The sequence below is a fragment of the Triturus cristatus genome, chromosome 2_2, assembly GCF_964204655.1.
Source record: "Triturus cristatus chromosome 2_2, aTriCri1.1, whole genome shotgun sequence".
In the NCBI taxonomy this organism is placed as follows: domain Eukaryota; kingdom Metazoa; phylum Chordata; class Amphibia; order Caudata; family Salamandridae; genus Triturus; species Triturus cristatus.
This window is the reverse complement of record NC_140582.1, coordinates 629,179,685-629,202,305: the sequence shown is the minus strand read 5'-3', so window position 1 is coordinate 629,202,305 and position 22,621 is coordinate 629,179,685. Positions and strand designations below refer to the sequence as shown.

At 44.7% G+C, this 22,621-nt stretch overlaps 1 protein-coding gene across 3 annotated transcripts in view; it reads left to right on the top strand.

Annotated features, from left to right (window-relative positions):
• The window catches only part of HPF1 (histone PARylation factor 1), a 168,541-nt gene that overhangs the window by 125,359 nt on the left and 20,561 nt on the right, over window positions 1-22,621 (top strand). For all 3 annotated transcript variants that reach the window (XM_085641821.1, XM_085641823.1, XM_085641822.1), the window contains one exon: window positions 10,674-10,846. In XM_085641821.1, the coding sequence (XP_085497947.1) occupies window positions 10,674-10,846 (173 nt within the window). The remainder of the gene's footprint in view (window positions 1-10,673; window positions 10,847-22,621) is intronic.

Below are 22,621 nucleotides of genomic sequence, written 5' to 3'. Positions count from 1 at the left end.
CGCCACCATGTGGTACTGTTCCAAGTATGGTGTTGACGTTTAGGTGCCGGTGCGGAGCACCGTAAACCAATTAAGTGCCGATGCTGGGCACTGGAAAGCACCGGCTCAAATTAAGCTCTGTCTGACCAAGATGGTGCCCAGGTTGCTATATTATTTTGTGAATCTCCCTCTGGTGTTACTCAGAAGTTGGTTTGCCCCTCTAGATTTATTAGTGTGAGACCTAATATATGGGGCGATGGACGTAGGAGAGTCTCACTGACGATACTGCATCACCCGATACGAAACGGAGGGCTGGGGGTACCCAATTTTGAATTTTATTATCTGGCCTCCCAACAGCAGTAGCTGGCACAATGGCTGGAGGAGGCTAATGGGTGAGTTGAGTGCTCACCCTGCCCTACTGTTGGCTAAGATATTCAACCCCAAAATGCTACCACTTTGGGGTCGAGTTATAGATCGAACCTACAGACCACGGCACTACACTGCTAGAGGAGGAGCCTGGCCAGACTGCCTGTGACCCCCAAGTACTCACCACCGCTCCCCCTGGTGGGCCTTCCGCATGGAACCCCATGCCAAAGATTTACCTTGGAGCAATTATAACAGTGGGAGAAAGTGGGCCTCAGGACTGTGGGTGTCCTTTACCAGTAAAAGACGTAGATCACTTTTGTGGAACAATATGGGTTGCCAGTTTCTACAGCACAAGGCCTTGGTCTGTACTTTCAGAGAACTATGGGGCGGAGGAGGAGAAGAACCGGGAACGCATCCTTTATTACACACATTGCTCACCTTGAGTGACCCTGGCCACCAAGTAAAGTGGTTGTATGACACTATTGGAGGCATCGCTGACAACATTGCCCAAGCTCAGGGAACGCTGGGAACAAGCGTTAAATAAACAACTCGCAGACAGAGAATGGGAAAGAGTCTTGGCATCCCCCAAGTCAATATCACGTAACACAAGACTGAAATACATTCAGTTTAATTAAGTCCATACGACATATCTGACCCCACACAGACTCTGAATGATACATGGTGGCGAGATGCGGGCGTGTCCAAGATGCGATCAACAAGATGTGGACTTTATCCACATGGTTTTGAGCTGCCCGTCATTGACCCGCTTTTGGACCTGAGGTAGATCGGCAGACAGGGGCGACGCTGGAGAGGGAATTGAATAACACTGTGGAGATATGCCTATTGGGCCTTTTCCCCTGCCCGCCGAAGCGGAAAGTAGGGAAACAATTCATTGACCTAGATATGGCCCTTGCCAAGAGACGAGTGGCGATAGTTGACGAAGGCCAGCACGGGGCCACAAATAGAAAACTGGAAAAGGTACCTCATGGCTTGAGGCAGAGGCGAGGGCACCCCTTAGCGATGACGCGAGGGGGTGTAGTGGGTGTGCAAGAAGCCTATAGCAGACCAATGGATGGAGTTAGGGAGGGCCTGGGAAAGTCGAGACCTAGACAACAAAGAGACAGATGGCGAAGGAAACGGGCGGACATCAGCCAGAACATGCATAGAGGGGAGGGACACAACCACGACCGGTACCAAACCTCAAGCTGGGGGAGACGCACAGTATTTGTTACACCACAAACATGACCCCGATCGGCTGCCACCGAGGCTCAATAACAGATATCGAGCATCCAGTGTGGACCCTGCACATACACTCAGGCCCCCCACTCATTAGATTAGCAATGAAGAACCCACATGCGAAAATAGGATAAACACAGGTTGTAAGTTACAATGTTCTTAGTTGAGTTTATAACAGTCTTCCATCTAATTTTGGGGATCATGACCATGAGCGCAAGATGAGCGTGAAGTGAGGAAACACGAAGTTAAACACTAATAGGTACATCTCCTGGGAGAGCAGAATTATATTATAGAAATGTGTAAAATGAAGAAAAAAAGAACTAAAATGAGGTAAAGCACTGAGCCCCTACTGTGAATAAATGATTGGTAATGTGAATGTAAAAAGCACACAGAAAAGTCGAGATTGTATATATAGATCTTGTCAAATGTTGATAACTCTGAAAATGCCAATAAACAAATGTTTTTTAAAAAAAGTGTGCTTTTCTGAGACCAAAAAAACTTCAGCTGGTGTTTACTTTGATGCCGGGGCAACTGTGGCACTGTGTGCTTCTTGAGACCAAACCAGGATTTTTGGTATTATGCAGTGTCTGCATTTATGTGTGCTTTTCATTTATTTTGTTTGCCCCTTTTTAGGTCTCGCCTAGCGACGCAGCGCGAAAGCGCTGTCGCTAGCGAGATCTATTGTTACTGACTTGCTTCAGAAGAGACAGGAGATGTGCACGCACAGTCCGGACTGGAAATGTGTATGCGCCCGTGAACACGCACGTCCAGACACGCAATGTGCACATCTCCTGTCCCCTACTCCGTAGGCGTGCACATCTATCCCCGCGTGAACACAGCGCACCATGGCTTGCTTTCACTTTTCCCTCTCCCCCAGACGCATAGCATGCTACTTCACGGGAACTCACTGCGCGCTGCACACGCTCTTCCCATGGCAGCGGGGCCTGTTCACCCGGTCACTGGCGCAGCAACACGCGGGGCTCCGTCATGCTCACAGGAGCCCCGCCTGAAATCCTGAAGCGGCATTCATGAAGGCGGTGTTGGCTCCCGCCGGATTTCTCTCTGCGGGGTGGGCTCCTTCATGCGGGCTGCAACCCGCGGGGCTCCCTCAGCTCACGGGAGCCCCGGACACTTCCTGCTGCGCGCGCTATGCCCCGCCCGTGTCCCAGGCAAGGTTGCCAGCACGCATGCTCAGCTCGGGATGTCCTCAGTACGTACGAAATGCATGTGTGCACGAGTTGCTGTTGTGCCGGCCGCTTCCTGTGAATACACACTCCCGGAGCTTTTTGTGGAAGGTAATTGTGTTAGGGGTGCTTCTTAAGTTCTCTGGCATTTGATTCCAGAATTTGGGTGCAAGTAGCAAAAAGGCAATTCCTGCAGTTTTGCTTTTTTAGCTGTAGAAACAGCTTGGACTAGTTTATTCCCCTCTTGTTTACAATAGCGATCGCGTTCAGTGCCACTTGTTCACATTGTTAGCGCCTTAAGGACGGAGGATTGACGAGGCGCGTGCCACTTGGGATCAGCCCATGCATCAGGATGGTTCTTAACCTTAGGGTCTTTTTATCCGGCCCTGCGTGCTTAGGACCGAGGGCGCCCGCTGCATATTAACCATCTTGTTTGTTGTAGTCACTTGGAGGCGGATGGATTGTGGTGGGGGGATCGTACAAACAGCTTTCACGACAGAGGATTGTTGCATTTTTGGGAACCGAGGGCAGACCGGTGAAGAATAAGGTAAGAGCTGCTATGGTGTTATGCGGCAAGCAGTGGTTGCCAGCAGACTCCTCCGGGAGAGGTAGGCGGGCTGGGCTCACGTGTGCATGTTTTTAAAGGAGGGCTGTGTTCAAGGAGTGGCCTTCAAGGAGTGCTTCCTCCCACCTGTCACGTCCTGCTGGTGGAGGCCGTTGTTCGCTTCTTCAACCGGAATTACTCACCACAGTGACCGGCGACACCATTTCTGCTCCGCCAGCAGGGGGTCCTGCTTCTCGCAGTGTTCTATCCTCCCGTTCTCTTCACCGGCGAATACTGTTTGTGTTCTTTTTTAGCACAGCGTGACATCACGGGGGGAGGGATGAACTGTTGTGATGTCAGAAAGGGGCGTGCAGCAGCGTTATTCTGGACCAGGGCCTGTCAGCCTGAGCGTGAGAAGGATTCAATGCACCGAAGCATCCAATCAAACTTTTATTTACAGGATAAAAACAGCCCTTTGTCCTTAGCGACCTAACGGCGGTGACATGGGCTCTAAGGAAAGCCCAGAAAAATGGGTTCCCCCCGTGCTCCCTGGTTGAAAAGTAAAAGACCGACAGTAGACATCAAGAGAGTGCTGTGGGCGCTAGTGGCACTGCAACGCACCACTGTTAACAACGTCATTAATTGTCGCAGTTCCAGTCCTTATTCTGAAACCGACTAGTATCGACATCACTGGCGTCTCCGTTGCAGGTTTAGTTTTTTTTTTTTTTTGTTTTTTTTTGCAGGTTGTTTTTCCACGGTAGTGGAGCGCTTTACATCTGCGCCAGTTACATTACACGAGGACACCTTCATTTTTGGTAGGCAAGGGTAGATTAAGTGATTTGCACAGAATCACAGGATTCTTAGTCGATGCCGAGGCTTGAACCTGGTTCTCCAGCTCCAAAGTCGGCAGCTGTAGCATTGAGGCCGCAAGTATTAACTTTAGGAACAAGCATTTGCAAGGCAATAGGTCTCGCATTTATGCGAGTTTGCAAATAACTGTCTTTTATTTTTGTTTTCGTTTTTAAAACCTAAATAAAAGACATTGTCATTATAATGCCAATAGCTTAAACTCGCGTAAATGCAAGACCTATTGCATTGCAAATGCTTGTTCTTTTTTCCTAGGGCTTCGTGTGATGCAGCCCACACACCACTCCTACATTCTACACTGCTGACTCACTTGTTGAGTTGATCATTTGCCATGGAATACTGTCCCAACTGTCAATGTTGTCCATTTTTACTTTTCATTGATGTGCAAGGAAGACCTGCAGTGTTCTCTAGTAAAGCAGTGTCTGCTTCAATGTAATCTCTGCCCACTCCAGGAAGGAATTGCTGTATTTTGTTTTACTATGCCTGCGGTGCAACAAGAGTCTAGGGGCCATATTTATGATGCGTGTTGCATCGCTGTTGCACCGTGCTATGTGGTGCAAGAGCGAAGCAAAACTTACTTCAAATTTTTCAAGACAGGCAAAGCCGCTTTGAATGGCTCCAGAAACATGGTGCAACGCGACACCGCGCAAATTGCTGTATTGCACTACTCAGACCTAGGAAGGCGTTTCAAAGGCGTTGTGTGGGTGTTCACACGCAACTCCCATGGTTTTTGACACATTCCTAGATTTACAAGACCTTGTAAACCTGTGAATGTGCCAATAAGAAATGCCTCCCCAGTGTAGAGTCTTCCCCAGCCTAGGTACGCGCCAATGACTGCCACGCACTGAACTTAGTATTACACGTCTTTGTTTTTCTGCATGTAACTGCAAACTCAACTTTCTAAATTAGTCTTCATTGAATTCCGATAGAATGCTTACATCACAGCTCTACGGAGTCCATCAGGAGCCGAAAGGGTTCCTTCATTGCTAACTCGCTAGACACTACACCCAGGAGAGGCGTAACTAGGAGAAATAGCTTTATTTCTCCTCATTACTTCCTCCTTCCATGTGTGCTGCATTCTGCCGTACACTGAGAAAGAGGAATTTGCCTCTCAGGATTGTTTTTGTGTAGGAAGGTGTTCCTTCCTGCACAAAAGCAATCATGCGTGCAACGCAGGCCCCCTTCTTACACCATCGTGCAAAGGGACCAGCGTTGGCACTAGGCAGCCCATTGTGTGCCAGCGCAGGGGGTAAAGTCAAGAATGCGCCGTATGCCTTAAATACGGTGCATTCCTGCCCTTTCTCAGTGACGCAGCAAGCTGACTTGCTGCACTGCACCACTATTTAATAAATCTACCCCCAGGCTCGCTTCCTTGTTGCGCTACCCTTTTCTGTGTTCCTGTTCCACACTGTATGTCTGGTGGCCCAGCGTGCAGTGAGATGCTTCACAACAACATTTGCTATTATTATAGATCTTGTTTTTAAAGGGCCCCTCCTCATTAATAGCCTTTCATCTGTCTTGCAAGACAGATTATGGGAAGTGTGAGGCTCCAAGGCTAACCAACCATCCGGGTGCACACTACTTTTTTCTGGTTTTATATAGTGCCAATTTGGCCCAAGGCCATTCCAGCGCTTTACATGAACGCGAGTTACATTAAACCAGGTCAGATTCTTTTTTTTATTTATATGTTAAGTGATTTTCCCAGAGTTGCAGGATGTTGAGTCGGCACCGGAATTCGAACCTGGTTCTCCTGTAGATCCAAAACCTGCAGCTCTGGCCATAACTTCATGACTGGAGTTTGAGCATAGTAGAAAAAGAGAGCACTGTTCAATGTGTTTGTTCTTCACCTGTTGAGTATACGAAAGATACAGAGCAACCGTCTCCCTCCAATTATTGCGATTAGCAACTGTGTGTACGCAGTTGTGGTAAAGTCTCTAGGAGAAAATCTCAGTTTTTCAGACAATCCTTTCTCAACCTTTATTTATAATCCAAAGAGATGAGGGTTTTGAGCTCCCAGATTGGTAGTCCTTTTTTCTATATTTTTTTGCTGGTGGTTGTGTTTCGCATGCATTTACGGCAAGTGAGGTTGAGAACTGTCCATTTCTGCGCATGGTTTTTGTTGTTTTAAAATAGTTAGTACTCCTTAATTGTGGTCATATATAAGAAGGGCAAACCAGCGGAGGAGTGCTCCTCCGACGGGCCGATTTCCCTCCTTAACGTAGGTGAAAATTCTGGCTAAGGTCCTAGCTCGGCGACTGATCCCAGTGGTGGCCAAACTTGTGCATCGGGACCAGTCCGGATTTATGTCAGGGCGCAATACTGTTCTCAACCTCAGGCGTTTCAATGGAGTGTTGGGCCAGAGGGAATCCATTCAAGAAAATGCCGCAATACTGTCAATTGACGCTCATATGACCTTCGACACTGTTAAATGGCCATACATGTTCACGGTCTTGGAGAGCATGGGGGTGGGGAAAAGATTTATTGCATGGATTCAACTACTATATACTGAACCATTGGCCCAAGTGGTAGTGAATGGACGTACATCAAACACTTTTACCTTAAATCTGGGCACAAGACCGGGCTGTCAGCTATCCCCGCTCCTGTTCGCTCTAATATCCGTGGGCTGAGATGGACTGCGGAGTGCAAGATAGAATCTCGCTTCATGCAGATTAAATTTTGCTGTATGTTGCGTCGCCACGATCCTCCATCAGCAGGATACTTCAGATTTGTTCCAATTTTGAACGATACTCTGGCTATACTATTAATTGGTCTAAGTCGGTGGTGTTCCCCTTACGGGGCCCTGCTTCTGACCTGCCAGCTGGCTGTGAAGTGAAAATTGTGACACAGGGTTTTGATATATTTAGGTATTTTGTCATCTCTAGAGAGGAAATTGTTTATGAATGCAATCTGTTAGCTCAGCTCGTCTGTCTGCAGGGAAATGTGCATCCCTGGCGCGGCCTGCCGGTCTCCCTGTTGGGAAGAGCGGCGTTATTTAAAATGATGGCACTGCCACGGTTTTTCTCTGCTCTACAAAATACGCCCTATGAAATCCCAGACGCTTACTTCAAATCAATAGACTGGGAGGTCCCTAACCTACTTGGGGATGGGAAACCACCCCGCATAGCAGCCCACAAACTTACCAGAGGCTGGTATGATGGTGGAATTGCCTAACTCAATATTCATGCATACTGTTGGGTAGCCCAATTAGTGGTCGTAAATAAATGGGCACACTGCGCACAAGGGAACCCGTCGTGTTGTATAGACGAGTGGTTGATGGGAGCCGGGGGTACAGCGAAGCAATATAGATCAATCCAAAAAAGCAGAAACTCACGGGCCAACGGCCAAATGGTCACCATTTGGCACCGAGTTAATACCCACCTCAGGTGGGTGAACAAAGTGATGCTTGCCACACCCCTCTGGTGGGCAGAGTGTCCGGGAAAGCTGGGCCGCTACCAGGGCTTCAACAAATGGGACACCATTGGCATGTCAAAGGTGAATGATCTGGGGGAAAATAATCCCACATGCGGAACTACAGAAAGAGTACACGTTATCTGAGAAAGAAAACTTAAGAGTGGACCCAGTGGGGGAAGATATACTGGAGGCCTCACCATTGGAAGACAGGCTCCTGTCCAAATATATGCACTGTAAGGCCATATCTCTGACTTACAAGAAAATTAATAACTTACCTGACCCTCTTCTTAGTCTTCGGGAGCGTTGGCAGGCTGATATTGGGAACCTAGAGGAAGAGTACTGGCGGGGGGTGCTTGCGTCACCTCGTGAAGTCGCAGTCTCATCAAGAGTGTGACTTGTACAATTAAAAATACTCCATAGATCATACATTGCATGCACCACGCTGGTCAAAATCTAGAGGCAGGGTGTAGAAGGCTTTGTGGGGGTATAAGCACACTCTGCCATATTATTTGGGATTGTCCGATGATCGAACCGTACTGGGAAGCAATAACCACATGTATGAAGGACACTAATGATAGGGTTATTCGATTGTCCCTTCAACTGTGTCTGCTTAATATATGGTAAGCAACTGACATAAATCGAGCTGAGCAGCTCTGGACTACTACTCTGATGATCGCAAAACGTAGCATTGAGGTGGGAAGCAGCGGAATCACCAACCCTAGTTGAGAGGGAGAGGGATATGGACTGGTGTATTGTTGCAAAAGAGGCAGTCTACAAAAACAGAGGATGCCCCCGGAAATTGGACCGGGTTTGGGGAAGTGGAATGCACACAGGCAATATATGTAACTATGAAAATACCCTTCATGGATATGCCATACTTGCATGTTTGCAAGTGGAGGCTATGAAAGAGCATTTCATCATTTATTGGTATTTTAAGCTATTCACTTGTTTCTCACACTACGGTGTGGCCTTTGATGAGGCCGACAGGCACCTATAGGCATAATTATTTTAATAACCTTACAGATTGAGATAAATTCTTACACTTCGGTGGGTACAAGTGAAAATGTATACTAGCTACAGATGATTGTGTAAATCCATACTTCTTACAGAATAAAGTATGGATGGATTATAGCACCCCTTTTTTTAAATTTCCATCCATATTGTCGTTATTACTTGCCTTAAAAGTCAAACTGATCGTTTTCCTCCAGTGTCTAAGATCAGAGCATCAATAGCACATATACTGATGATCTTGTCCAATTGTCTTTGATTCTGGTTCAACAATACAATCAGGACAACTAACTTACTATCAATGAATCAAGAACCAGTCATCGGCTTCAATAAGACTATCAGACGAGAATATGCAAAGTAAAATTGCAGACCACCCCAGAATTACTATTATTTGGGATTTCTATTGTGTTGAAAGTTCTAGCAGAAATTGTGTCTCTTCAGTGCTGCCCTTTCCTTGAACAAACTCCTTTTGTAATGTAGGGGGGGGGGGGGGTCTTCTACAATTTACAAAATGCACACCAATTGCTTGTTCCATCTAAAAGCAACCTATGCAAAAGGAATACATTTTTATTTTCTTGGCTGTTCTTATTGATGGAGTAACCAGTAGTGTAGTGCATAACATAATAGCTCAGCTGATATCGTTTTTTTGCTCCATGAAAAGATCCCTATGGTTCTGTTTACAAAACCGATTTTAAAATGATTACCCTAATTGAGCAGAAGTGGTTTTTGGGTTCACTTTTCTTGGGATCTGTAATTACATAAGTTGTGCTATTGCGTAATATTTTTAGGAGATGGTTAGTCATGCAGATAAATGGCACAGAACATTAGTGGAGGGTAGTATAAATGGCACTTTTCAAGAGTGAGTTTTGAGAGCGTTTTGTGTCAGTAGGAATGGGATTTTGAGGGACCAACAGAATACTATTGATCTGTATTTCATAAAATGCTAAGGTATTTTACAGCACAGCTATATGTAGGAATTAACATACACCTATTAGTGTCGCAAAGACCATTACATGGTGGCTGGCCAGAGAAATGGGTGAATTACAAAAATTAATAACCAGCCTGCCAAGGTTAGACTTGTTGGCTTTGCCAATGATTGTTTAAAGAAGGGAACTTATAAGGTTGCAAATGCGCACATTTAATGAATATGCAGTATCGCCACATATAGCTTGGTTAAAAGCTACAAAAACAGTTTCTGGCTTGATCATAGCATGACATTGTACACTCTAGTTGAAGGGTAACTGAGTTACAATAAAGTTTACCCATTCTCTGCATTCCTCCTACCACATGAGACACGTCTTAATACTTTAGCCTAACATTTTGTGTACTTACACAGGACCCTTGCGCATATAAAAATAAAGCAACCAATATGTATGTAATGGTGATTCATCTTGGCAGACTAGACTTAATCCTTCTCTTTTTGCAAAGAGTATTCATATACTATAGTAAATTACTCCTTAAGGGAGCCTAGAGGTTGTTGGGTGATGCCTTTTGTATTGATGACATTGGTAAACAACGGTAGGTCATTGGTTCTTTTTTGGTGCCAAAAGTCAGTTTAAAACAAAAACTTATTCCAATCATCCTCCTTTTACTATTTCCCCCCCCCCCCCCCCCCCCCCATAATGAAATTATTTTAACTGAGTACACAAGATACCTAAACTTGAGCACACAGAAAATGAGAACCCTGTGTTTTGTATACACTATCATTCTACCTTCCTTATTTTCAAATGAACGGGAATCTACCTTTCCGAGGGGAGCGCACTGAAGATATCTAACTTGACTGTATAAAATAGTTATGGAAGATGTTTAAAACCATAGTACAAAGGAAGAGCATCCTTCCGTGAATGTAGGGGTGACCTTGAGCACATGATGAAGAGAGTAAAAAGACGCATCTAGAGCTGCTTTGATTGAAGAAATGAAACTTGGTTGGTAAGTTTATTTTTTATGGCAAATTGTCAAACTTCCATTGGGTGCTTCATTAAGAAATTAGATTTAAATTGGTCTCCAGAAAACAATCAGTGTTTCGCTATGCAAGTTTTAAGTGACTTTGGTATCATAAAGATGTCTTGCCATTTCAGCAAGCCTCAAAAAAATTTGCAAAGCCATTGTCGAAGCACCCAGTGATGACCTACGGCTGAAAGCGTTTGCACCCATTCAGGAAATGATGACTTTCATTCAGTTCGCAAATGACGAATGTGATTATGGCATGGGATATGAGTTTGGAATAGACCTCTTCTGCTACGGGTCACATGTGAGTATTACACCAGTGGTCCTTGTACAACCTTGATGGCTAGTTATGATGTTTTTGAGGGTTGACTTTTGCAGTATTGTTTGTAATAATCCTTTTTTCTCAAATTGGATCTGGCTTTACCATGTAAAGTGTCTGCATACCATTCATCAGTGTAAAAATCTTTTACAAATAGCATAGGGTTAGAAGCGTGAGCTGCACACAGTGATGGGTAAAGTGGAAAATACTTAGACATCAAGCTAAATTGGGTATCTTAATACAGCCTAACCTGGTCTGCCGTTCACGGACAGAACATAACTAATAAATACGTAGTGGCCTAAAAGTAAGCATGTTTGTCACTGAGATTTTCAAAGTTGACTCTAGGCAGTCTCTGGAAGCCTAAATAGGATTTGTGTGGATGAAGGGGTCAACAAATCTTAGATGTTTTGAATACTGAGTGGAGGGCAGATTCAGAAAAGCGGAGATTAGATCCTCACCATGACAGCTGAAAATGAGACCATGAGAATGCAGATACTTCTAACCAGAACTGAAGGTACATAATCACTTTTTAGAAGTAGTAAATTCAGTAGAGGGAGAATGATGGATGATCAAAAGAGAGGAACTCTTGTTAAAAAAAGAGTGACTGCACTGGAGAAAAGGAGAATCTGTTCTAGCTCAGTATGGAAAAGACCCTATCTCTAGAACAGTCCCCCAGAATGCTCCTATGAGCAGGGACACAGAGTAGTTTCAACTATAAAGGTTTGGAAAAACGGGCTTCCAATAAATTTGAAGACATCCAACCATATTCAGAAAAACTTCCTGGACAGTGCTGCTGGATTCATGAACTCCAGCCGTGTGGAAACCATGGATTTTAGAACATTAGTTTCAGACTCTTGTTAAAAAGTCTATTGTTACAAAGTAAAGACCTGTTGAGTGTGTTTAACCTCTCAACAGGGCCAGTTTACAGCTACCCACAACAGTGGGGTGACTGAGTAGTTTTGAGTTTTACTACGAATCCAGTAGCCTACCTCCTAAATCAGCGAGGTTGTCAAACATGGAACACTTTGGTTGGGTTTTTGTTTGACTGCGCGGGGGCTGTGAATTTTCATGTTCAGTGATTTAGCATCCAGAGGCTTAACGTTCACGCTGTTAAATGTTAGACTTCTGGATTACAAACCAATCCCAGCAGTAGACTGATCTGCCTCGCCTCTTCATTTGCTGCTGTTGGCAAGTGTCTGGAGTAAATCTGAATTGAAAAACACTTTTAGAGGGAACAAGTAGTGAGAAAAGAGGAAGTAGTCCTTTCTGTCACCTCTTGCAGCCATAATGGCGGCATAACCTGCTTGAGCGTTTTCTACTTCCATCTCATAGATTGCAGTCACGGTTAACATGGGGGTAGTGACACCCGAGCACAGACCAAATCAGGGCATATAATGCCTCACTGCAACTATTTAAGCTCTGTGTTGGTGTGGGTCTCCTTTGCTCCTGTGTGTGCATGAGTTTAAATACATTATAAGTGCATAGCTCACACATACAGACATCAGTGGATTAATTTCCTTGCTTGAGCACGTGGGGCGAATCTTGTTAGGTCAAGATATAGTTTTAATATGAGCGTAAGCTCTGCCTCTGTATTTTCTGATGTGTGAATGGTCTAAATGGCTCTAAATGCTAGTGTGCACATGAGGTATTTCTAAGTGTGCCTTATCTATATGTACTAGCCATTGAATAGATAAGCTTTGTTTATGTATTGCTTTTAGCTCTGGTAATGTAGCATGTTATTTAAGCTTCATTTGTAGTGTGCACATGAACTCTATTTTGACCTGTAGATGCCTATGGTGCTTCCTGGCCTCTCAATCAATCAGGTGGCTTGTAAACGCGACCACTCACCCGTAAGAGTTTCAAGATGCGGGGGTGAGGTGGGAGAGGAGAGGGAGCAGTGGTTAGGTCGAAGAGTGGGGTCTTGAGGTCCTTCCTGAATTGAGGCAGTGACTGTGATTGCCTGAGGTGGAATGGAAGGATGTTCCAGGTCTTTGCTGCGAGGTAGGTGAAGGATCTTTCTCCGACCGTGGTCTTGCGGAAACGTGGTAAGGTAGAATGGTCAATTGGGCAGAGCGGAGGTCTCTGGTGAGTGCTTGGAATGAGAGACCGTGGTTAAGGTACGCAGATTTCACGTCGTGTAGGGCATTTTCTGGCCCATGTTAGAGTTTGTGACAGTCATATTTGCTTTGTACATCCGCATTTCTTTTAGTTCCATCTATGTGGTTCACCCAAAAACCGTGTGGGCCTTTTCTTCCCCTCAAGATGATTTGTTGCACACAGCCTATTTCATCTGCTGTGAGGCTGGTCGGGAGAAGGTTGGGCATGTGCAGTAATGCCAAACTGATCATCTAGAGATGGTACTGCTTGTAGGGAGGGGGGGTCTTCTAATCACCAGACCATGAAGATTATTAGTGGGCTTAAAGGGTCCTGCTATTTTACTTTTCAATAAAATTATCTTTTGATTTCATTGTGGTGCTTCAATACTTAGACCGTTTGTTCTTCAATATAGGATTGTAGATTCTACTTCGCCATATCAACTCTAAGGAATAACAACGGAGGTGCTAACTTGCCTGAAAACTATGTTGACCTCTCCACTGGCCAGGAGGCATTAAGAGTTGTTCCCTAGTATGGAAAGCAGAGGAGACCAGTCACATCCTCCAAAGTGGATCTGGAGCTTTGCTTCGAACTCTGTCCGTTGTATTTACCTCCAAATTCAACCGTCCTCCCCTCCCCCATAAGAACACTTGCTCTAAGCTGTGCCATGACTACGAGAAGCAGAGGGTTCTTGGAGCCAGTCAAGGCTTTGTCCATTGTGTCTAGGTTACAGTCATGACTTGAAGTCATTCAACAAATGCTCCCTGATGCACACAAAGATGATTAATGAGCAGGCAGCAAAACATAATGCCACAAAACAAAAAGGAGCCGATCACACTTGAAACAACGGACCTGCTACCGCTCCCAAGTCGTGGGCCATTCCCACACCAGAAGCACAAAACTGCCAGAGCATGGGATGTAAGACCACTCCTGCACTATGTAACTCTGCAGGTGTCATCTGACCTTGTGCCCGTACCAAGGCTCATCCTTCTAGCACATCCCTAGTATCCCAGCATGTAGTCAACCTGGCTAAAGATAGAGGTTCTCAAAGAGGCCATGCTGTCTATTGTTAAAGTGATGCTGGTTCCCTCTGCAGCACCCTTAGGGTCCTATGGAGCCGTAGGGCCTTCCGAGTTGTACTTGCGCAGGAGGGCCCACCCCCAGGCACCAACTGACCCTATGGGGCCTTCTCCTGGCTCCTTCCGGCACCAGCTTAGCTGCCACACCAGTCCAGATAGCTCCAGTGCCGATCCTGACTCTAGCGGCACCCACTCCAGATTCAGTACTGATGTCCTTTCTGGCATTGGCTCTTGCTATGCTCATGACTCGCTATAAGATAACCGAGCCACAGTCTCAACCCATCCTCTTCTGCAAAGTTGGTCATACTGAAGGCTGATTACAATTCAAGGGCTCCAAAATTTTCCACATGAAGATGACAATGGCTAGGCGGTGGACAACTTACAATCCACCTCATACCAGCGTTTGACTACACCTGGATTTACTAAATGTAAATGCCTATACACTTTTACTGAGACAATCGGTCTCCACCAGGATTCCCCACTGAGGAAAGTGCCTCTTTTTGCATTTGTCTGCAGAGTGGCAAAGGTAATATATACATTTTCCAGCTACAGACAAAAGCCAACTTATTGACCGAAATCTTGACCCCCTGGATCTGCGAACTGAGGGCCCTTATTACTATTTAATGAGGGCTTGACAGATGCAGGGAAGGCATCATGGACCAAGCCATGTTAGGCTCACCCAGTCATTGGCCCAGTAGCTAGACAACATGGGCCAGTTCCTGGAGATCTAGCATTTCTGACTCAACCCTGAAGTCCAAGGTCTAATAAGTAAGGTCCACTATAATGCATTCCCCTCTGTGCCGCCACATTATGAGTCTAAGTGCATTATCACATTTGACAAAAACGGTTATGTTCTGCCAGCTTGATCCTTAGGTTCTTGAATGTTTGCTGTCTCTGGGGCAGATAGACATATGCCCTGACTGGGCCAGCGAGATCTTGCTGGCCATTACTCATGAATTCAGGAATGACATTGTCCAAACAATTCAAGACCATCAATGCGCTGCGCAATAGGTTTTGAAGGCCAGGCTGGACAAAACAGATTGTGTGGGCCATGCAATTGACACCAGTTTCTTGATCAAGCATCATACCTGGATGCATACCCCAGGTTTCTCTGGAGACGTCCATCAATTTAACAACCATTTTGATTTTTCCAGGCTTTTTGGACAAAAGACACTCAGTTATAGAGTGTTTTCAAAACCACTGTGTCCCAGCCTGCTCTTCAGGCTTGCTTTTACCAGCCCATCAGTTTCACCATAAATTCAGAAGGTTCTCAAGGTGTACCTTATTGCCAATGAAGGCGCTCAAAACCCTTACAGCAGCCAATCCAGAACTAGGGGGTAGGCTTCGATTTATGCTTCATGGCTTTAAAGTCATAAAATCAATCCGTAGGTGCTTCAAATTGTTCTATGAGGTTACGCCCTACCTTTCACATGCTCCATCGCCCACCCAGTCCAGGGTTTCGGGACAGAGGGTCTTGAAACGTCTTGGCCTCATGCAACCTTCTCAGCTGGTATATACAGACTTTGCAGTGGAACTTGCATTTTCAGTTGGCAAAACACAGGGGCTGACTTTTGAACAGCATCTGTATCTCGGAGACAGGCTAGGACCTTCAGTGGTGGCAGGTGGACACCAACTTGTCATGCAGCAGACTGTTTGCTCAAACCGTGCTCACAGACCTGACAGACGGCCACTAGGATCCCTAGGGGACACGTTCAAGTTATAGTGGGGCATGTGATTCTTCTATGCCTTTTCATTTCTGTGGCTCCGGGTAGACTGGACTTAAATAATCATGATAGGTTCAGATTGTACCAGAAGAGTGTGCTGCCCAACCTGTTGAGCCTCAGCATTTACCCTCCAGCCTGTCTGCCTCTTCACCTCCTGTCTCAGCCACAGGGCGGGTACTGCACTCAAATCTCCACAACCTACACCTTGAACGGAGACAGTTGTGCAGTTTTGACCTTCCTGCCGAGGTAATGGATGTGATTCTTGCAGCTAGATACACTTCTACCAAATGTATCTATTCATGTCACTGGGTGAAATTTGTGGTGTGGAGGACCATCAGCTCGATCCTTTACAGATAAAGTTACCTGATGCTTTGTTGCTCAGCCGTCATTGGCCCAGCAAGGCTTTGTGATGGGGACAGTTAAGGGTTATATGTCGGACCTTAGGGCCATTTTGCATTTACTTGAACAATTTTCTTTATTCAAATTTCCAGTTGTGATGTACTTTCTTTATTTCTTACGTTTTCCTGTATATTATGCGTTAGTGGGACCTTAACTTGTTCCGGGTATCCATGGTTTCAAACCTTTGTACTGCTGTTCTCTACAGCTGCTCACCTTCAAGACTGTTTCTTATCGTAATTACCTCTGCAAGCTTTGTCAGTGAGCTACAGGCATTGCCCGTGTAACCCCCAAACACTACTTCTCTAATCTTTTCCCATACTGAAAAGGGTTGGAAATGTACTCCCGACAATGGTAAAGCGTAAAACATTTACCAGGATCGGGGGAAAAAGTGGTTTGAGGGAAAGTGAACTTGCAAGCACTCAGATTTTTGCATAAGCAAATCTACACATGCATATTTGCTCATTCTAAAATATTTCCTAAGAGTACTATTTCTTGGCCTAAGTATGTAAATTCTTATGAATTCACGAAAGCCATGTATCTGCACTTAATGCAAGGACATGTATCATGGGTGCCTTTTTGAGACTTTAATAGTTGGGCCACTAATTAGGGATAGCCTTAACCATGACCTTTTGTGTTAATTAAAAATCTCTCCCCCTCTCCCTCCCCCTCTCCCTCCTCTCTCCCCCCTCTCTCCCCCCTCTCTCCCTCCTCTCTCCCTCCTCTCTCCCCCCTCTCTCCCTCCTCTCCCCCCCTCTCTCCCCCCTGTCTCTCCTCTCCTCTCCCCCCCTCTCTCTCCTCTCTCTCCTCTCTCTCCTCTCTCTCCTCTCTCTCCTCTCTCTCCTCTCTCTCCTCTCTCTCCTCTCTCTCCCTTCTCTCCCTTCTCTCCCTTCTCTCCCTTCTCTCCCTTCTCTCCCTTCTCTCCCTTCTCTCCCTTCTCTCCCTTCTCTCCCTTCTCTCCCTTCTCTCCCTTCTCTCCCTTTTCTCCTCTCTCTTCTCCTCTCTCTTCTCCTCTCTCTTCTCCTCTCTCTTCTCCTCTCTCTTCTCCTCTCTCTTCTCCTCTCTCTTCTCCTCTCTCTTCTCCTCTCTCTTCCCCTCTCTCTTCCCCTCTCTCTTCCCCTCTCTCTTCCCCTCCTGACAGCATTCCATCTGCTCTTTCACAAGGAGCATATCAGCACACAAAGTAGTTTTGTTCAGTGCCAGGAACTACTGTGGCAATGTGTGCTTTTTGAGACCAAAAACCATTTTTGCTTTTGCCAATGTTTGTTACATTAGTGAGGGCCCGGCAGCTCCCACACCAATGATGTTTTACAAAAGCAATGCCAAAGCAAGTTGCGCATTGACAAAACCAAAAGGCTTATCACCAATTTCAGACCTACTGGCTTTGCCAATGCTTGTTTATTTTTATGCTTCCCATAATCTTATTGTAACTGGTTTCACTGATTATTTTCCATTATGAATATCTTTTGGAAATATTAGCATGCAGCAACGCATTTTACTATATGATGCTGCAAAGAAAAGGTGCCTAAACTTTTACAGTAGTTTAGCGTAATTTGTTTTCCTACTTGCATTATTTGTGAAAATTCTATTTCGATAGCAAAGAATTAAAATTGCTTTCAACCTTCTAAAAATATTTGCATCTAATCAGAGAGCATTCTGGGAGCATTATACATAGTCTCATACTGCTAAACTTGAAAATGTGTGTACACATTTTTATGCTGGAACCACTGTCAGTAGTGCAGTTTGAACTTCTAACATTTAGAGAGCTCACCCTAATAATAAAGAACCATGAAGACAAGTTTGAACAGCACTAACACATGGACACATATATTACCTTAACTATAGACCATGTCCTTCCCTGATCCATAATGTGGTACTGTAAACTGGCAGCCAAAGTGTTTATGCTGTAGGGGGTTGTGTTTACGCTGTAGGGGGTTGTGTTTACTTGACCGAAGGACAAAATACACATGAAAACTTGTTGTCCTTGACCCCCAACAATATATCCCGGGCGTCCGGCTACAGGAATTCCACATCCCTGAAAGTTGTGCCATGACCAAAAGCGATATCCAGGAGAGCCTACCGGCTCAATCCACCAGAGCCACGACTGTTTTAACAGCATAAATAAGCAGTGTTCTGTACTGGACATCTATCAGGCTGCTACATGGGCGTCCATGCATACATTCACCAAGCATGAATGCCTTGACAGTCAAGTCTGCAAAAAGGTCCATTATGTCCACTTTGCCCTGCAGAACTTCTTGGTGTGAGGTATATTCAGGTAACGATTCAAAAGGTGAGGAATCTGCGCTTAGAGCTATTCTCTGAAGAACAAGTATATGAACTATGGTGATGCTCTTTCTGGTGGATACTTTTACCACAGATTCCTGATCACCCTCCCTCCTGGAGAGGACTCCGGTTACTCTAAAAAAAGGTCCCAAGCTACATTTGGCACACAGTCTCCCCCTGCCTTTCTCAGTAGATCCACTACTAAGGTTGCAGAAATGATTAAGATAAACTGATGTCAACCCTTATATGCAGCTTCTCACCTTCCCTTCACTTCTGAAGTCACTAGGAGGCCGCTGTGGATTCTGTTTAAAATAGTTTCTTCAGGGCAAAGCCCCATGAAACACCTGATCAATAGATCTGCTGCAGATTTAGATGGTGCCATCAGCTGGCTAGCAGAAGCAATTGCTCAAAAAAAGTTTTACCAAAGGGAAGTAACTTAATCTGGAATTTTCTTATAAATTACCATAGGAGGAAGTGATGTCTAACAGTGTTCAGTTTTCCTTTGGGACCTGTTTTATAGGATTTCCAATCTAGTGCCTAGATAACGTATGTTCATGTCCGGTTCTTTCACTTTCATAGTCTTGCCATTGTCAACGGTTACCTGACTTTTGGATAGCTCCTTGTTTTGAGCCACCTTGATGTGCAGATTCTTAATGTCAGTCATTGATATTTGTATGTTCTTGTTCAGTTCTTTGGCTTTGTTGGTCATGTTTTTGGGTTGTCCAGGTATGGATGCAAATTGATCCAACTGTGAAGCAGTTTCCTTTTGTCTATGATGGCAGAAGCAGGAACTCCAGTCCAGCATGCTGCTGATTGCTTACAATGAACTGGCATCCCAGGTGATTCTTGCTTATTGGGGTGACTAAGATTTTCTACATTTAGGTACACTTAACAAGTCCATGCCAGGCAGATGTTGCTATTGAGCATAAATGACCCCAGTTGCGCAAGCAGCGTCTCCACCAAAGCAGTATGACACAAAGTTGTAGGGTAGACATGGCCACCATTGAAAATGCAGGTTAATTGGGATGACCAGAATGCATAGTAAGCCATAACAGTCAAGCCAGGAGCTGTAAAATCGCCCGCTATAGCCTTTGGAAACCTCCCTCGCTCTCTGTTCTAAGGCTAGCAAGGGATTCATGTAATACACAAAGGACACAACAACCAAGGCAGCACCTTTGAGAAAGTAGTTTGACGGTCATGCTCAAAGCAAGAAAGTTATGAAGAGCACTAGTGAAAGTATTTTACTTTTTCTATCAAGAGAGCATGGAGACCCAAGAAGTGGAAAGTTATGTTGTCTTCCACTGGGCAAAGGTGTAGGTTTATGTCTAGGAAACCCATATCACCAGCATCACTGTGCTGGGTTGTGCACACCGAGATCACCCATATCAGCCAGTTGTGCCTAATGTAATTGCATTCCATTGTCCAAATAGATGTTGACTGTATTCCTGTTAAGGGTAGTATGATCAGACCTTGTTTTTATTCCCCTGGATTGAGATTCGTAGCAAGAGTGCAGCAAACTCTGTATATTTTATTGCAGTAGATTAGTACATTACAGTGCAGTATCTGTAAACTTATGCTTCCAGAACAGAGCTAGCTTGTCTCACTCGTTGACTGTATGTTTGCTTTTGACAATTAACAGCATCCGCTGCCTCTCAACTCCATTTACACTATACAAATACCACGTACATATGTAAGAAAGTGGGTTGCTCTGCAAACATTGAAGACGCTGCCGTTAAATCCAATGGGTAGAATGGTCCTATATAACATGAAGAGCCTTCCCCGTTTCCTATGTCTTGCAAAATCTCCTACTCTGCCTGCTGTGTCATTGGTTCCTAGATTTGGACAAACTATCGACTTCATTCCTTTGGGGTGGTTCTAGACACCGACTGGCTCTTTCCCATTGTCAGCAAGACCCCTATGATGGTAGCCTGGGAATGTCTAACCATTACTTCTATTACCTAGCCACACAACTATTAGTGATTCATTTTCCGGAGGGTGGTCACACCCAGCGTATCAGCGGGCGCTCGCCGCCTTAGGGATTTCCAGGATCCAAGCAATGCTGTATGGGTCCCTGCCCCCTAACTCCATACCAGGGGTGACCAAGCAGGTTTTACCCTGCGTGGATATATGCGCTTCGACTGACACATTGGGACGCAAAACTGATGCTACAGACCCCTCTCTGGCATGGCACCTGGTTAAGGGAAGTGGCCACATTGGAGAGTTTTGGAAAATGGGACCTTGTAGATATCTCGCAGTTGGGAGATATTTGGTCAGGAGCTCATGTAGGTACGTTCCAGGAGTTGCAGGGTACTTATAGGATCAACCCAACACAATTTTACAAATACTTGCAACTCAGGCATGCGCTTTATGCCTTTCTTCCTGCTGATACTCACCCCGGAATTTAGCCCACTAGAGGCCAAGATTCTGATGGGGGCCCTGGAGAGAGTGGGTGATTACCAAAATTTATGTCGGACAAACAGAGAGAAAAATAAAAACCAGGCTCAATGAACATAAATCTAACATCAGGACCAAACAACTCAAGTCAACAGTGGCTCAACACTTCACCGAAGCTGGACATAACGTTAGCCAATTGAAATTTTGTATCCTTGAAACAATCACAAAAAAAGAAGGCAGAGACAATCACAACTTCATATTGCAAAGAGAAAACTATTGGATTTACCAACTGAACTCTATGAAACCTTTCGGAATGAATGACCGTATGGAATTTATATGTTATCTTTAATCACTTAGTCCCCTTGCCCGGATCAAATCAGAGACTCTGCATTGACTTCCTATGTTTACACTTTTGTTATGTTTTTTTAAAGAACATTACTACCATTGTTCAGATCCACAATAATTTTAACTATGGTTCATTTAACCATTGAACACACGTGATTTTCTTGTTTATGGATGTTCTAGTTCGCCCGTGTTATATTATGGTCCCATTCTCCGAAACCTTTACACTTATATTTTTTCTCTTGACACATTTTTCATAATATGATATCTCTTTTAGCTAACACCTATATACTTATTCTTTAGAATTGTTCATATTATTTACTCCGATTGAGTCTGTTTTCATTCTCTGACCTATCACCATAGTCTGTTTACACTTTTCATCACACCCCCCACGTCACTCCGTATAGAATCACTTATACTTCCGAGTTGGGATTCGTAGTGAGCACCTTTCCCGCGCACCGCCGGTCGAAACGAAGACTTCACTGACACTTGGTAAGAGTTTAGTAACGAGCTCACACCTATTATCCTTTTAAGACTATCACGTCACGCTTTAGATTTTTATCTTCGTTCACCTCGTTTGAACGTTATCACTTGATTCCGTTAACTAATAGTTATCATACATTCTGCACTCTTAATGTTTTTTAGCCACGGGTGTTTTTGAGTTACCGAATTCAGTTTACCATATAAGGGTTCCACCTTTATCAGATTGGTTTGTATACTCCACAATTCTTTTTCGGTGGACTACATTTACGCACAACAGTGGATACATCAATGTCAACTTCACAACCACCTATCATTTAGACTCTCACTGTTTTAAACTAACAATCAACAGTCCCCATGCTTCTCTTATACTTACTCTTGTCCTCTTTAGATTTCCCCTGACGAAGGCATATAATGCCGAAATGCATTGGGAAACAGAATATGGAAGTTCAAACAATTGTTTAAAACGCATGTGAATTGCTACAATTCTTCAAGCTTTATGAAACTTCAAATGAACAATAAAGCTTTGTGTGTTTAAAAAAACTTGACAACAGCTTTCTTTAAATACAGAAACCTCCTCTGAGGACTATCATCTGTGCCAGGGGGACACACCCCATGTTGGGGGTGCATCTCACAGTTTATATTGACACTCACTTTCGGAGAGTGATACCCCGGAGCACGATTCAACAACAAAACTTAATAATCAACCAAACGGTTGTGCGCGCACTACACCTTTGCTTGATTACCAAATTTACCATACACTTTTTATTAATGCCTCCCCTACACAACACTACCTCAAGAAGCGCTGGGAAAATTGGCTGGGCCCCTTAGAGGACGATGACTGGAGGGGGTGGAAAAGTACTCCTATGTGGCTGTATTGTATAGTTTGCATTAAAATCAATCAAATTGATTATCAAAAAAAAGTGGGTTGATGGTTGACTGTGGTGTGAACCCTGGTCAAGTAGCAA